The following is a 14,999-nucleotide window of genomic DNA, read 5'->3' as shown; positions in this document are numbered from 1 at the left end:
CCTGCTCATTACCTCTCAGCTCTAGGGGATGCCTGCTCACTACCGCTCAGCTCTAGGGGATGCCTGCTCACTACCGCACAGCTCTAGGGGATACCTGCTCACTACCGCACAGCTCTAGGGGATACCTGCTCACTACCGCTCAGCTCTAGGGGATGCCTGCTCACTACCGCACAGCTCTAGGGGGGTGCCCTGCAGCCAAACTCAAACACAATCACTCAACTGACTTCCTCCCATGTTTCCACCACATTTTGACCTTCCTGTAACTGCCTTAATGCTACCCTAGCTGTGCATAAATATTAAAGCAAGCTTTTAGCTTCATAAAACACAGTCTTCCTTCCACCTTCCAGCCAGGCCATCCCACAGACCTGCCAGAGCACATGCTGGTTGGATTTACAGTTTGCAGGAAAATGCAACATTACAAAATTCCTTCTCACAAATGACATTATGAGCAGAAGGTTTGCACACTACAACTAATAACTAACAAAGAGAATACCCAGACGACATCATTATATATCCTTCAACTTCAAGATCCTGCAGAAACCTCAACGCACATTCCAAAGTCTCCTCTAATAAATAAACAACCGATCCTAATGTTTTAAAATCATTATGGCCACATGTGAGAGATACATAATCCCTTATGGAGTGAGAGACTCCCCTCTCCACCTTGTGCAGTGATAGCCAGAGAAAGACTAGGCTGATTTATGATCAGCCTTTGTCCTTAATTACTTCTGTCCCGTCTGTCTAGACTACAGAGCAGCTCATCCAACCAACACACAGGCCTCTATAACTTTATGTCTATCTGACAGCAATCGCAACATCCAGGAGACGAACACATGGAGACTGAGCCGTTAGGATTATAAGAAATTGTGGACAATCACCACAGCACAATGTCCAATGCATGCCTCAAACAGCCTCACACTTAAGGCTGTAACCAACTATCTTACTACTTCTTCGTTGGATAGGTATTCTGTTTTTGTTTTGGCCTTGGGATATTCTGGGGGTGAGGCAGCTAAATGTAGGCTTTCAATAAAGGCAAATTGTCAGCACATTCTTGTATAATATGTATACTTTTAACTGTATGGTTACAATGTGGAAATATATACCATCTCAGCTCAGGCGCCTGACCTCCCACCTGACACCTCCTCACGTTGTCATGCTTCAGTTCAACTTGGCAGCATTAAAGGGAAGGCAAAACGCTAAACAGCTCAGTGACACTAAGGCTTGTTTTTTATTCAGCCCCTAGAGGTTTGAGGCCTAGCCATGGAATTGGGCTTTTTTTTCCTTAGAACGGCCAAAGGTCAAATTCTAGTGGTGGTAATTAAGCACTGTCTTTAAAAAAAAAAAAAAAAAAAAAAAAGTCTTTGAAATTTGGTTTGAAAAATGTTACCTAGGGGGAGCGGAGAAGGAGTTATCAATCACTCGACCAGGATGGTTTTTCTAAATCTCACTAAGCGCCAGGTAGAGGGAGCCCACGGCATTAGAACGGGAGTAGTTCATGTGTTCACGTTCATTCACAGTCATTTTTGGCTAAGGTAATCTATAAATTAGATGCCTTGCTTGTACCGCAGTAAGATGCAAAATCTCCACCTCATGCCCTTTTTATTGGAAGAAAGCATGCATCTCCACGTCATCCAATGCTGGAGGAGGAAATCGGGAGCACCAGGAAGATTCCTGCTGGGATGTTGGATTGTTGAACCTGTAGCAATTTGGTGATGAAATCTGTAAATACGATAATTCTCCAAAATGATTTGATATTTAAAATGAATATTTTACAGATTATTAGCACCCTACCAAAATCACAGTTACAAAAATCGAGTCAAGGGCCGTGAAATTCAGTCTTTCCTCATTTAATCCTGATTCCCTGTGAAAGTAAATCAGAAAATAAATCTGATACGTGACTTAACTGTCACTTTTTTCTATTGCCCAGACAAGTCAATGAGATCATCGCGCGGGGTTTCTCCTAAAAGTATTAATGTAACTAGCTAGCTTTATGCCTGACCTCCTTTTTCATTTCTGATCTGGATTTATAAATACAGTCATTGCTAGTTATGACAAATGTTGGAATTACAAATGGTGCTGTTATGTTTTGGAAGTTGTTGGAGGCTCCAGCATCTTGCTAATCTAGCTAACGTTAGCGGGTCTCTGCCCATCAACGAATCCTAAATTGAGAGAAAGCCACACATCAAAACATGGAGAAGTGTTTTAATAAATGCCATGAAATTTAGTTAGAAACTAGAAACATTTGTCTTCTAAAATATATGAAAAAATTTATTTTCTGAGGAACTAGGTCCATAAAAATATAACTTATTTTCCCAGTGAATTTAGTAGGGCCCTATCCTATATGTCCTTTATTTAAATACCCTTTACCAGGTCGGGAAGTTTTTAAAAATATGAATAATTTGAGATTTGTTTGTCAGAAAAAGGAGTATTATTAGTTTTGTGCTTCTGTTTCACTTCAGATTCTTGGAAAATACATCAAAACTAAAAGAAATAAATGATACTGTTAAAAGTTTAATATACAATACTGTAGAATACAGCAGCATTCTTAAACATTAGTGCCATCCAGCTCAGTCGAGAATGAAAAAATGAGCCTTTCCTAGTCAGTCCTACACACATTATATTTCTGGCACATCATGGATCTATATGCACATATGTGAGAGTGAACTGCTGGGAGGAGTGTGAATGCTAGGGTGTGTGTGTGTGGGGGGGGGGGGGGGCGCCTCACCTGCTGTTTCAGATCTGCATAGGCCTTTTCGGAGCTGATCTCCAGCTGCTTCTTAAAGCTGTCCAGAGCACTCTCTGCCTGCAGCATCTGCTGCCTCTGTGAGTCCCTCAGGCGACTCAGCTGCTCCTCTCTCTCCCTGGAACCAGGGCAGGCACCCGTGCACACACACACACACACACACACACCATGTGGAGCAACACACACCACACAAAAATTCCATAGTCTGCTTTTGCTCATTTGTGTTTTTTCATTATCTGACTATTGTGACAAGGAGCAAAGAACTCTAGTGCCCATCCTGACATTTCCAGTACTGTCCCATCACAGCGCACAGAGACGTGACCCAGGACAGCTTCAGCACTGTCCCATCACAGCACAGAGACGTGACCCAGACAGCTTCAGCACTGTCCCATCACAGCACAGAAACATGACCCAGGACAGCTTCAGCACTGTCCCATCACAGCACAGAAACGTGACCCACGACAGCTTCAGCACTGTCCCATCACAGCACAGAAACGTGACCCAGGACAGCTTCAGCACTGTCCCATCACAGCACAGAAACGTGACCCAGGACAGCTTCAGCACTGTCCCATCACAGCACAGAAACGTGACCCAGGACAGCTTCAGCACTGTCCCATCACAGCACAGAAACGTGACCCAGGACAGCTTCAGCACTGTCCCATCACGGCACAGAAACGTGACCCAGGACAGCTTCAGCACTGTCCCATCACGGCACAGAAACGTGACCCACGACAGCTTCAGCACTGTCCCATCACGGCACAGAAACGTGACCCAGGACGGCTTCAGCACTGTCCCATCACGGCACAGAAACGTGACCCAGGACAGCTTCAGCACTGTCCCATCACAGCACAGAAACGTGACCCACGACAGCTTCAGCACTGTCCCATCACAGCACAGAAACGTGACCCAGGACAGCTTCAGCACTGTCCCATCACAGCACAGAAACGTGACCCACGACAGCTTCAGCACTGTCCCATCACAGCACAGAAACGTGACCCACGACAGCTTCAGCACTGTCCCATCACAGCACAGAAACGTGACCCACGACAGCTTCAGCACTGTCCCATCACAGCACAGAAACGTGACCCACGACAGCTTCAGCACTGTCCCATCACAGCACAGAAACGTGACCCACGACAGCTTCAGCACTGTCCCATCACAGCACAGAAACGTGATCCACGACAGCTTCAACACTGTCCCATCACAGCACAGAAACGTGACCCACGACAGCTTCAGCACTGTCCCATCACAGCACAGAAACGTGACCCACGACAGCTTCAGCACTGTCCCATCACAGCACAGAAACGTGACCCAGGACAGCTTCAGCACTGTCCCATCACAGCACAGAAACGTGACCCACGACAGCTTCAACACTGTCCCATCACAGCACAGAAACGTGACCCACGACAGCTTCAACACTGTCCCATCACAGCACAGAAACGTGACCCACAACAGCTTCAGCACTGTCCCATCACAGCACAGAAACGTGACCCACGACAGCTTCAGCACTGTCCCATCACAGCACAGAAACGTGACCCAGGACGGCTTCAGCACTGTCCCATCACGGCACAGAAACGTGACCCAGGACAGCTTCAGCACTGTCCCATCACAGCACAGAAACGTGACCCAGGACAGCTTCAGCACTGTCCCATCACAGCACAGAAACGTGACCCAGGACAGCTTCAGCACTGTCCCATCACAGCACAGAAACGTGACCCACGACAGCTTCAGCACTGTCCCATCACAGCACACAGAGACGTGAGCCACGACAGCTTCAACACTGTCCCATCACAGCACACAGAGACTTGAGCCACAAGAGCTGTCAAAATTACACCACCACTCAGGGTTTCAAATGAGAGGACACTGACTGCTCTAAAGAGCTTGTCAGGTGGATCTGTGGAGGTGTGTGTTGTCTAGTAGACAGACCACTCCCTCATGAAGGCAGCAGCATGAGGGTTGTGTCTTGCATGCCTGCATGCCACGCAGCGTGGCAGATACACCCCCTCTCCCCACCCTCATGCCCCTGCAGCTGAACATAATTACTGGTGTAATTGCTTTTAATTGGCAGGGAGATTCGCCAGAGGCTCAGTGAGACAAACCATTTGCATGCGATCAAAGGCTTGCAGCCCGAAAAGCCAGAAGGTTTGACGACGGCACAGAGGCGACACGGATCACGACACGAGGCGTAAGGTAATCGGCTCGTTTGTTGTCACAGAGGAAGGTAAGGCCTTTAGGAGGGTGTCAAAAATATAGCCAGGAAGAGAGGAAGATCCAATGGAGACCTGACTCCATAATCTCAATCTCACAAAACACCTGTGGTATTGAAATGAACTGGCACAATCTCATGAGCTGTCCTGGATAGAAAGCGCCTGACGCCTGATTTTAAAACATGTCACCAGCTTCCACAGGAGTCGGTTCAAAGTGAAGAGAAGAGAACGTGCAGTCCTGCATGACACGAGATCTGCTCTTCACTTCTTTAACACACACCCAGATGGCAAACATCAGAACAACAACGGGAAACAATGCCCACAATGAGAGGGAAAACACACTAAAGACACTGGGGACTCCTCGGCCTCCTTTATTTCACCCCCCAGTGCAATTCTGGTCTTTCTCATGTTAGAGATCAAAAGATCCAGAAAGTGTCCCTCATCTCCCCCTTCAGGGTTGTGTACTCTGGAACTCTGGAATTATTAATCCGCCTTGCAGCTCCAATGCCTGCGGGGCAGAGGCAGACACAGACACAAAAGACCTTCTCGGAATCTCTGATGTGGAGCAAGCCGCTCCAGAGAAAGACAGGAGTGAAAAAAGAAAGACACGCGTGAGGAAGGACGAAGCCACGCACAGACACATGCACAGCCCAACACACACCCACCTCCAACATACCCCACACACACGCACCCAGACACACCACCAACACACACACCCACACGCACCCACACACAGCCCAACACACACGCACCCCTCCAACATACCCCACACACATGCACGCACCAACACCCACACACATGTACCCACCAACACCCACACACAGCCCAACACACCTCCAACATACCCCACACACACACACCCACCAACACCAACACCCACACCCACACAAAAGCAACTGTCAACACCGAGACTGATGGTGGAAGACAGATGGGTCGTCCGACTGAATAAGAGCAAGGCATCAGTGTTTATGGCAGAGAAGTCAAATTACACATTGCATATGACAGAATGCAAATACAGTGATGGTCACGACATCAACACCACAATGGCTGACAGCAATCAAGGCAGCGCTGCCAATAACACAACTTGAGCAGTATAATGTTTCACTGAGCCAGGCGTAATATATTTTTTTAATTAAGTATAATTATTAATACTGTTTGTGTTATCAGCTTGTGAGTCAGGTTATATACACTCGCGCTTTCATTGACAGGTCACCTTGTCCCACTGACACCTTCCCTTGGGTCACATTGCAAACAGCAGAGTTTACCTCCTTCAACCTGGCACAGAAGACCTTATTACCCTCCCACAGTGACTGCACTTAGTATTACAGAGAGGGGGCCCTTCTGGACAGTGGAAGCCCTATGGATTAGGTCAATTCTCACACAGCACAGGGGAGTCCGTGTGTGTGTTGATCCTGATCCTGAAGTGTCTGTCCATTTTCTTAAAAGGTGAACATGCCCTCATCTTGGATGTCTGAACAATAAGGAACATCCTCTTCTGAATGGTAGTGCGCTTCCTCGAACAATACCCTGTCATCCTTGAGTTTGTGCTACCGTCTAACCATTCGAAATCGAAATTCATTACAAACCATGAAAAAAGGTTCGCTCTTGTTAGGAAGAAACAAATTATGACCCTCAACGGTTCCGTGAGGAGGCTACAGCCCTGGATCTTGGATTCAAAGCCAAGGTTCAGGACTTGCACAAGCGCTTTGCTTTCAGTTGGACAACATGCTGTCGCTCACAAGCAGAAACAAGATTTGTTGTTGATCACGTAGGTGTTCTGTTCTAGACATATTGTTTTAATTTACTATTGCATATGACATGTAACCCAGGAGGACAAAGAGAAGAGGAGCAGGAGGAGACCTGTTTCACAGCAGCACATGGCAGGTATGGATATTACCGAAACACTTCCTGGATTGATAATGTAATGCTTGAGGAATGTTTCTATGTGAAGATAAAGAGATGTGATAACTTTTTAAATAACTTCACATCCTTTGTTTTCTTTTGTTTTTTGTTTTTTTTAAATCTACTGGTTCCCCCCCACCCCCCATTTTAAACTATCCTCGCTGCTACCATGCCTAGATTTTGGCAAGGATATCACATGTGCTTCTTCTGAGAAGACAGTGCACTCATGCTATGCCCTGGTGGCAGAGTGGAGGTTGTAGAGAGGGGTTTTATTATTGTAGTCTGTAAAAATGTTCTAAATAAATAACAGTGTAGAAACTGAGAAGTTTCTTTTTTACAACTGAAATAAAATTTTTGTTATTACAGAGCAAAGTACCAAAAAAATTATTGTTGTCCCATCATCCCAATGAGATACATGCCAAGTAAAATACGAGCACTGAAATAGCCAGTGGTGCATATAGTATCAATTCTAATGGTGTAGAGCATTTATGAAGGCCATGCTGTGGAGAAATGTGATGAAGCACACAAAGCGTAAAGCCACTGGCTGATAGGAGACCGGAGTGCGTGATTTTCTGTGCTTGATGGTAAGGCTGCGATCCGGACTCCTGCTGGACAACTCTCCTCCGCGGCCGGTCTCGCCGGCACCACGGTCTCCGCAAGTTTCACCGGGGGAGCTGCATTTCCAACCTGCAGTACGAAGTGGGGAGCAGACAGTGCCGTCCAGCCCAGCGAGAGGGTGAGAGGACAGGGTCAGAGCATGGGAAGTGGTGGAGCAGGGTAATGCCCGCCGCGCCGGACGGGCTCTCCTGCTCGGAGGAATGGAAGAGGAGGGATAAATCAAAGACGTGGCATCTAAGCGGAGCGAGACCATCTCGTGTGGTGCTCTTAAAGGCCTTCGCCTGGGTGAGGGGGAGGATGGAGAGGCGAGGCGCGGCTTTAAGGACAGGGCCGTGGTGCTCGGCCGCTAGCCACAGCCCAGATGGGATGCTCCATTTTCCAGGCTTCGGAAACCACGAGACGCCTCTGCTGCGAGGGGGCCCCGAGTCTGCGTCGAGGCATCAGGAGCAATGGCGGACCTCTTCCTTCCTGTCATTTCCGCCACACTGCCAGGGTTCAGTTTCCAACATGCAACAAGTGGCTCACACCCAGGACGGAAGTGTGTGGGTAGGTGTGTGTGTGTGTGTGTGTGTGTGTGTGTGTGTGTGTGTGTGTGTGTGTGTGTGTGTGTGTGTGTGTGAGAGCCAAACCCTGCGGCCTACACAACCACTACACAGAAATGGGATTACAGTCATTACAGTCCAAGCGAATGGGCACTTGTATGACAGGGAGTCGTGTCTGTTGGAGGGAACGCACTCGGTGTGTCTAGCAGAGAAGCGCAGGACAGAAATGAGAAAAGAAAAGCTGAAAGAGGCTCCAGGATAGGTGACGAGGCACCTGCCCAAGCCAGCAAGGGCCGCTGGAGCGCGGAGGAGAGGGCGGTGTTTGGCATGGCCCAGCGGACCCACAAACACGCCCTCACTGCACCAATGCCCTGGCTGAGAACGACCACTGCGTGCACCCGTGCAAGCGGAATGCCAGCAAACCCAGAGAGAGGTTAAGGAGAAAGAGAAAATGCCAGTACATGAAGGAAGTGGGGAAAAATCTAAAGCTGCACTCTTCAGTGGTGTAAAAATAAAAAGCAGAGCGCATGTGCTCTTCTCCAAGGAGCCTCTCCACCCACCCACACTGCTGAGTGAGGAGTGCTGGCCTCTTGGCCTCTTCAACTGGCACCCCAGTGCACTGCAACAACAGTGGCCACTGCACGTAGAAGAGGCGCGGGCTCAACGTCCCATGAGAGAGGGAGAAAGACAGAGCAGCGGGGAGAGAGCGAGAGGCAAAGAGAGAAGGGAATGAGCCTAAAGATGGCAAATGGAGGTTGTCTCCTGATCACGAGGGTGTTTACTGGAGATGTAAAGCATATGGGTCTGGCAGGCAAAATCAGGCCAGTGTCAGAGTAACAGAGAAGCGGCGTAACAGAGTAGCAAAGGGATTAGCCTTTAGGATGCAGCTAGACGGAGTCGCCTGTTATTTCTCTGTCCCCCATGCGTGCTCTTCTCGTTTGGAGACGCTTCTGTGCTGAAGAAAGAGCTGGCAACAGGCTTTTGGACTGATTCATGGTTGAATTCTTACATCATTATTCTTAAAATAAATAAATAAGTAAAAAAGACAGAAATAATTTAAAGGCTTCATTTGACCCAAACAAGTCACATCAAGACCAGAAAACTCATCCTGCCAGTCTACTGGGATTCAGTGCAAGCGAACACAGAAAAAGCCAAATACCGAGACCTGTGTTATTGATTTGCTGGGCTGACTGGCTGATAGCCTGGGTTTGAGCCAGTGACCGACATTACACCGGGCAACACTCAGGGGGGTGGGGGACAGCTGAATCAGGAGAGTCTCCCAGTCTCTACCCAGTCTGGGTGGGATGGGGGTTCAGAGCGGCCTCTACTGCAGCACGATCGTCCATAAATCACAGCTGTTCCCCTGAAGCGCAGGCAGCCTGTGCTACAACGCTTGCCACACAACACATCCCTGGGGTGTGAAATGGGGGCAGGGCCTTGAAAGGATGCGGTTTGCATTAAAAGCAGGGCGTCCCTTGTGGATCAGCCATCGGTTTGACTCAACGGGCTGCTGGATTCCAAAGTTCAGCGTGGTCATGCACTGGGGGGGAATGAACAGGTCAATGCTCTCTGAGTTAGCACCCTGGGAAGCGTGAGAGATTGTGGGCGGGGGCTGATGGGATACATATAATGCAGGCTGGAAACTGTGACTGTATTAGATTTAAACGCTTGCAGATGCTCTTTAGATGCGCACACAGCTAGAAACAGCTGGCTGCTTTTGCATCCATATACAGCAAGCTACCACACCCCGGTCGCCGTTAGCAACTATGAGGTGAACTCTTCCCTGGCAGGCAGTGAGGGGCTCTTCGTTGGGCCTCCAGCGTACTCTGGATTCATTAGCCATTTATGGGGAAGGCATGGAACATCAGGCATGTGTTAGACGCACATATGCGTCAGTCATAATTCATAAACAGCGCAAAGCTGAAATGAAGGAAAGACATGCAGCTAAAGGAAAAACAGATGGGGGGTGGGGTGGGGGGGTTAAAGCGCACTAATGACATGACATTCGGCCAGCAGCCGTGTCGAACACGGAGGTGCACACGGCGCAGGCATCTGGGCTTTTACCCGTGTGGAACTCTGTTTAAGCCCGCCGTGTGTTTGCTTGTCTGGAACCCAGTCGGATTCCCGGCACATTTGTGCCATCGTGGATGTGAGAAGAAGTGGGTGTGAGAAATAATTCACAGCTTTGTTTGCTTATTACCTGCAGGAGTGACACATTGGTGCTGGAAACAAAGCCTGTTTCACTCCGAGACAAAAGATAGGCCACATTCCTGGTCAGTAATGACCTTATGATTAACTCCAGTAGGTCATTAAAAACCTGCTGGCTCAGATAAGGGGATCTTTAATTCACGGACAGATCACACAGCATCAGCTCCAACGTGCTGGACTTCTTACTGGCTCTTAATGAAGGGCCCCTTCTCTGCAAGAAGGCAGCAGTCAGACAGCCACCAGCCGCCACCCCGCACAACCCCCACCCTATTTCAGCCCCACCTGTACCTGCTGACGCCGGGGAGGAATGTGGGCTGAGATAAGGTGGCTTCAAATGCACATGGGCTTATTGATTTCCATGCTCCGACCATCTTTCCACATCAAAAAGGGTCACAGTGGGTAGAAATCCAAAAGAGGGAAAAAAAAAAAAAAAAAAAAGGAGAAAAGTGGGGGGTGTGGGGGGGGGCCTTTGTTGTGCCGCGGCAGCGCTGGATGGCTGGGCTAGCAGGAGGGAGCCTCGGGTCTTAAGTCTGTGCCTTTCAGCTCGGGCCTCGCCTGCTTTTAATAGAAACATAGCACATTTGAAGCCAGAGAATCCGCCTCTATCTAGCTGTGGATCGAAACACAGGCTGGCGCAGAAAGCCATCAGAGGAAAGGCAAAGCTATTAATCTAAATCTTTTCTGTAAGTCTGAGATTGAGGTTTCTGCTGAATGCTCTGGTCATAAAAGAGACTTTTAAAATACAAATGGACTTGCTAGACTTCGTCCATGGAATGCAAAACTGTTTGTTAAAGCATAAAAGGAAAAGGAAAAAGAGTGAAGCAGTATTTTATCCAGTCTATCCTTATCCCCCCAGACAAATCCAGCGGCATTGGAGTGATTAGCCTGTTTGATGTTGGCCTCCGAGTCCCTTGGGCCATGACCTCTTCCCTCTCCTCCACCCCCACCCCACAGCCAGAGTTCCACAGACTCATTCGGTGCACAGCTTGAGCAGACGGCGTTCTCGAGCAAAGCAAGCTCCGGCTGCAAACCCGGAGCAATGCGAGCAGGCCAAGAATGCAGCCCTGCTGCACTCTCCTTGCATGAGGGATTCACACGGACATCCACACCACAGCTCATGATGGTATTCCGCATTTACTGGTGCCGGCGATCAATTAAAAGGAGCCCGACGAGAGCATCCACCAGTCCTGCGGCCTCCTCATTACCTTACAGGGCTTTCAAAAGTGATGAAAGTGATGAAGCGCACAAATGAACCTCAGTCCAGGAGAATCAAGGTGAAGGAGAAGTGCTTTGAAAAGCCCAAGTGTAATCGGGGCATGGGTGCATTGGATGGTGAATCCGCCTGAAATGGTTCTGATTAAAGAAAACGGCTGTGTGGAGACGGAAGGAGGAGCATGGGGGCAAGGAGTAAAGCTTCATAGTTATAACCCCACAGTCAGGAGAGGGAGAGAGAGAGATTGAAAGAAAAGAGGTTGAAAATGAACTCTCATTTTCTCTCTCCTCTAGTCATGCAAACGGTTCTAGTTTCAGTCAGAGGCCAAGTGCTTGGCACACGTGGTCTTTGCTGGTAAACGCAAAACTGTCTGGCACATGTCATGTTTGCTATGGTAAACCACAAGTCAACTCAACACACCAACATCTACATGGGAACAGGGAACATTTAGAGGGACATCTGATTAATTCTGGGTGGATTGAAAGCAGTTTTTATTTGACAAATTTGTAAACAGAAACTAGAAGAGGCTGCTGTTGTCTGTTGCTGTTGACTCATAACAGTCAGAGGAGTCAAGCAAAGAAACAGACACCGCAAATAAGCAACCAGAAATGCAAATACCAAAATACCCCTACACCAAATATCCAAACTCCCACAAACACTACTACACTGTAAAACGAAATGCATGCACACAGCTGGTTGGGTGTGCCCCGACACAGCACGGTTTTTCCACGCATAGCAGATACATGCGCACGCACCTTCCAGCACACCACAGCTCTTTGTTAACGCTGCTGGCACTGGGAGCTTTCTGCTCAAATGGGCCCCCCCGCCCCTCATCTCTGCTATCAGGCGCTGCACATTTGAAGTGCGTGCCTGCCCGGCTCTTTGAAGTCCTGGGTTGACTTTAAAGGCACTCACAGGCACACGCCAGTGTGTAGAGCAGGTAGCGGAGTAGTGGGGTGGGAGCAGGGGCATAGGCGCTCATTTGCCCGATTGCCACTTCGTTAGCACCCCATGCAGTCGGGCAGCTGTGCCTGCCTATTCATTCTTATCTGTTTGGGTCTCGTGGACCAGGGCACGTGTCACATCACACCTTGACTCCAGCTGAGTGGGTGCTTTAAAGTCTTGCCATCGAATATCAGCTGCAGACAAAAGGAACCGTTCCGCTGTACGAAACATCAGCTCCAAGTGGAGGAATGTTTTATAGATTATATATGTGCAGAGGGCAGACAGAGTTTACTTACTAACTGTGTCCCATAACCACTGCATGCTTTTGTTTGCCTTTAAACAGACTAGCTGATGAAAATGAGAATTACTACCTGGAATTTCATTAGTATCTGTCAGGTGATTGAATTATGATTGGGAGATTTTAACAGTGCACGTGCCTGACGTTTACTCGGCCGTGAATCTTAAGTGCAATTAGCATCTTCACAGACTACATGGGTTTTTTTTTTTGTTTCTTTAATATTGGCAGCATAACATACAGTGAAAGGCACGCGATTTTAGCGCTTGCTCACCTACCACATTTGCTACGGCAAGGGCCTTGTCTTTCCAACAGCATGACGAACCTCCCAGCGGCTAGCTGTGATCTCTTAACCTAGATTAATGGCGCAGAACACTTCTTGCACTAGTGATCTCTTAATCTGAGCATGGTCTGAGAATGCGGTCATGCGCATTAGTCATTACGGTGACGAGGTCCCCCCAAGCCTAGGCCAAGCCTTGCCTGATGGGGCAAAATGAAACACAATGACACATTACAAAACTAATCGGCCGAAAACAACTTCATCCCAAGAGCATGGGAGCGCAGGGTGATGTCACCTGCCCATTGGCCAGGCACCAAATAAGCAGCAGAAATTAACGAGCGAAGCCTCGTTACGCCTGGCCTGTTCCTGCCAGCGAAGTGCGATATACCACAGCCAGGGGCCAGACAAACACACAAACAGTAAACAGTGAGCTCAGCAGTGGGGGAGAGCCAACCTTACATCATCCTTTCAACCCGGGTTCGAGTTTCTGGAGAAGAGAGGGGGCTGTGTGGCTCCACCAATGTCTGCGGTGAGTTCGTGAGGCTGGAAGGTCAGACTCTTCTCTCCTCTCCATTAAAAGCTCTGAGAGTGAAGGCAGGAATGCCATGGAGTGTGTCCCTCTGGCGGAATGACATGCCGCGTGTCTTCAAAGGCGGCCTAACCACTTCCACGTCTCCCGCCGCATTCCTGCGGCGAGGAGCGGCCCAGGCGGGTAACCCCCGTGCTCCTGCCACATCTGACAGCCATGGGCATGGCCCAGGGGCGGCCCTTCCCAAAACGGGACTCGAGCGAAGCCACTTCCGGCAACCACAGCCGTGCACGGCAGCCAGAGCACAGCACCGCTTGCATTTTAGTCCGGCTAGGTTAGAACAGAACAATGCGGACACCGAAGTTCAGTGACAACTACTTTAGTCATGTAAATGAGATGGATAAGCCACAACTTCAGAGAATGGATCAGCACCAATGATGGGTTACTCAATAAAGGGACGGTCAACCCAACGGCATGGCTAACAGTGTGACCCGTTGCCATGACCTCATATGCCAGATGCTAACCGCTCCCCTGTAGCTATTATTTGTTGTCATTTATTGTACAGAACCCACCTGATTACATCCTCCAGCTTGCTGGCCTTTTTCCTGGCTTCGGCCCGCTCCTTATCCAGCTCGCCCTGCAGAGCCTGCACCTGCATTGTGACGGTACAGCACAGGCATCAATCAATCACTCTCGATCCTGCCCTGACACCTCTCCTCATGCAGCTGGGCTGTGTTCAGCGCCTGTCGCTCCCACAGTCTCCTCCCCTGGGTCAGCGGTCAGCTTCACCCAGCTTCTGCCTGACTGCCTGCAGGTGTGCACAGCTCCTGCTGCGCAGATGTGGCCCCTCGTCGGCTCTCCGTGCCATCCGCCTTTACAGCCTCGCTTGAGCCTTTGAGGGCGGCCCGGCTGCAGCGCAGGTGCCGTATCCCTGATCTTAGGACTCCATCTGTGGCGGACTGCACCAGCCCGATTCATTAACACAACTTCCGTCCCTTCTGCTTTTTTTTTTTTTTTATGGCAGCACGAAGGCTTTGAAGGGTCTTGAAAGGGACTATAAGCACCAGGCCTTGTAAAACCTTCAAAAGTGGCTGAGGCAATCAAGGAGGGTCCGGACACAAGCACTTACTGTCCAGTTGTGCTCCACTGTTATTTAGGGCAGCCTCTTGTTCGCGAAGAGGCTGCCCTGCATTAATATATATAGAACAGCAATCAGCTGCCAGCCTTGCTAGCTTATGTCTAAGATCATCAAGATCAGCAAGAGCTAGTAAGACCAGATCAAAAGTTTTTCTCTCAAGCTTGGACCGTATGGGTTAATATTACTTGATCTTAGAGCCTAGATGATTAATGGTAAACCCATCCTTGAATTTGCCTCACACACGCGCACACACACACACCACACTACTCAGACACGCTCATTGTACACGCAAGTACATCAAGTGTGATCTTATGTGAGTGATGTCAGTCATACAAGCCCACAATTGAGTATTATAGAGAAAGGGATTAAATCAATTATG

The 14,999-nt window shown here is 48.9% G+C and overlaps 1 protein-coding gene across 3 annotated transcripts in view; it reads right to left on the bottom strand.

Annotated features, from left to right (window-relative positions):
- The window catches only part of cep112 (centrosomal protein 112), a 97,405-nt gene that overhangs the window by 51,024 nt on the left and 31,382 nt on the right, over positions 1 to 14,999 (bottom strand). For all 3 annotated transcript variants that reach the window (XR_003410401.2, XM_027006744.2, XM_027006745.2), the window contains 2 exons: positions 14,055 to 14,134; positions 2,726 to 2,861 (listed from right to left, as the gene is read on the bottom strand). Coding sequence is in view for 2 of the 3 variants with exons in the window: in XM_027006744.2 (XP_026862545.2) it covers positions 2,726 to 2,861; positions 14,055 to 14,134 (216 nt within the window). In the remaining variant the exon portion in view is untranslated. The remainder of the gene's footprint in view (positions 1 to 2,725; positions 2,862 to 14,054; positions 14,135 to 14,999) is intronic.

The sequence above is a fragment of the Electrophorus electricus genome, chromosome 1 (genome assembly GCF_013358815.1).
Source record: "Electrophorus electricus isolate fEleEle1 chromosome 1, fEleEle1.pri, whole genome shotgun sequence".
Taxonomy (NCBI): Eukaryota; Metazoa; Chordata; class Actinopteri; order Gymnotiformes; family Gymnotidae; genus Electrophorus; species Electrophorus electricus.
Note: the sequence above shows the minus strand (reverse complement) of the source record. Positions and strands in the feature narration are given on the sequence as shown.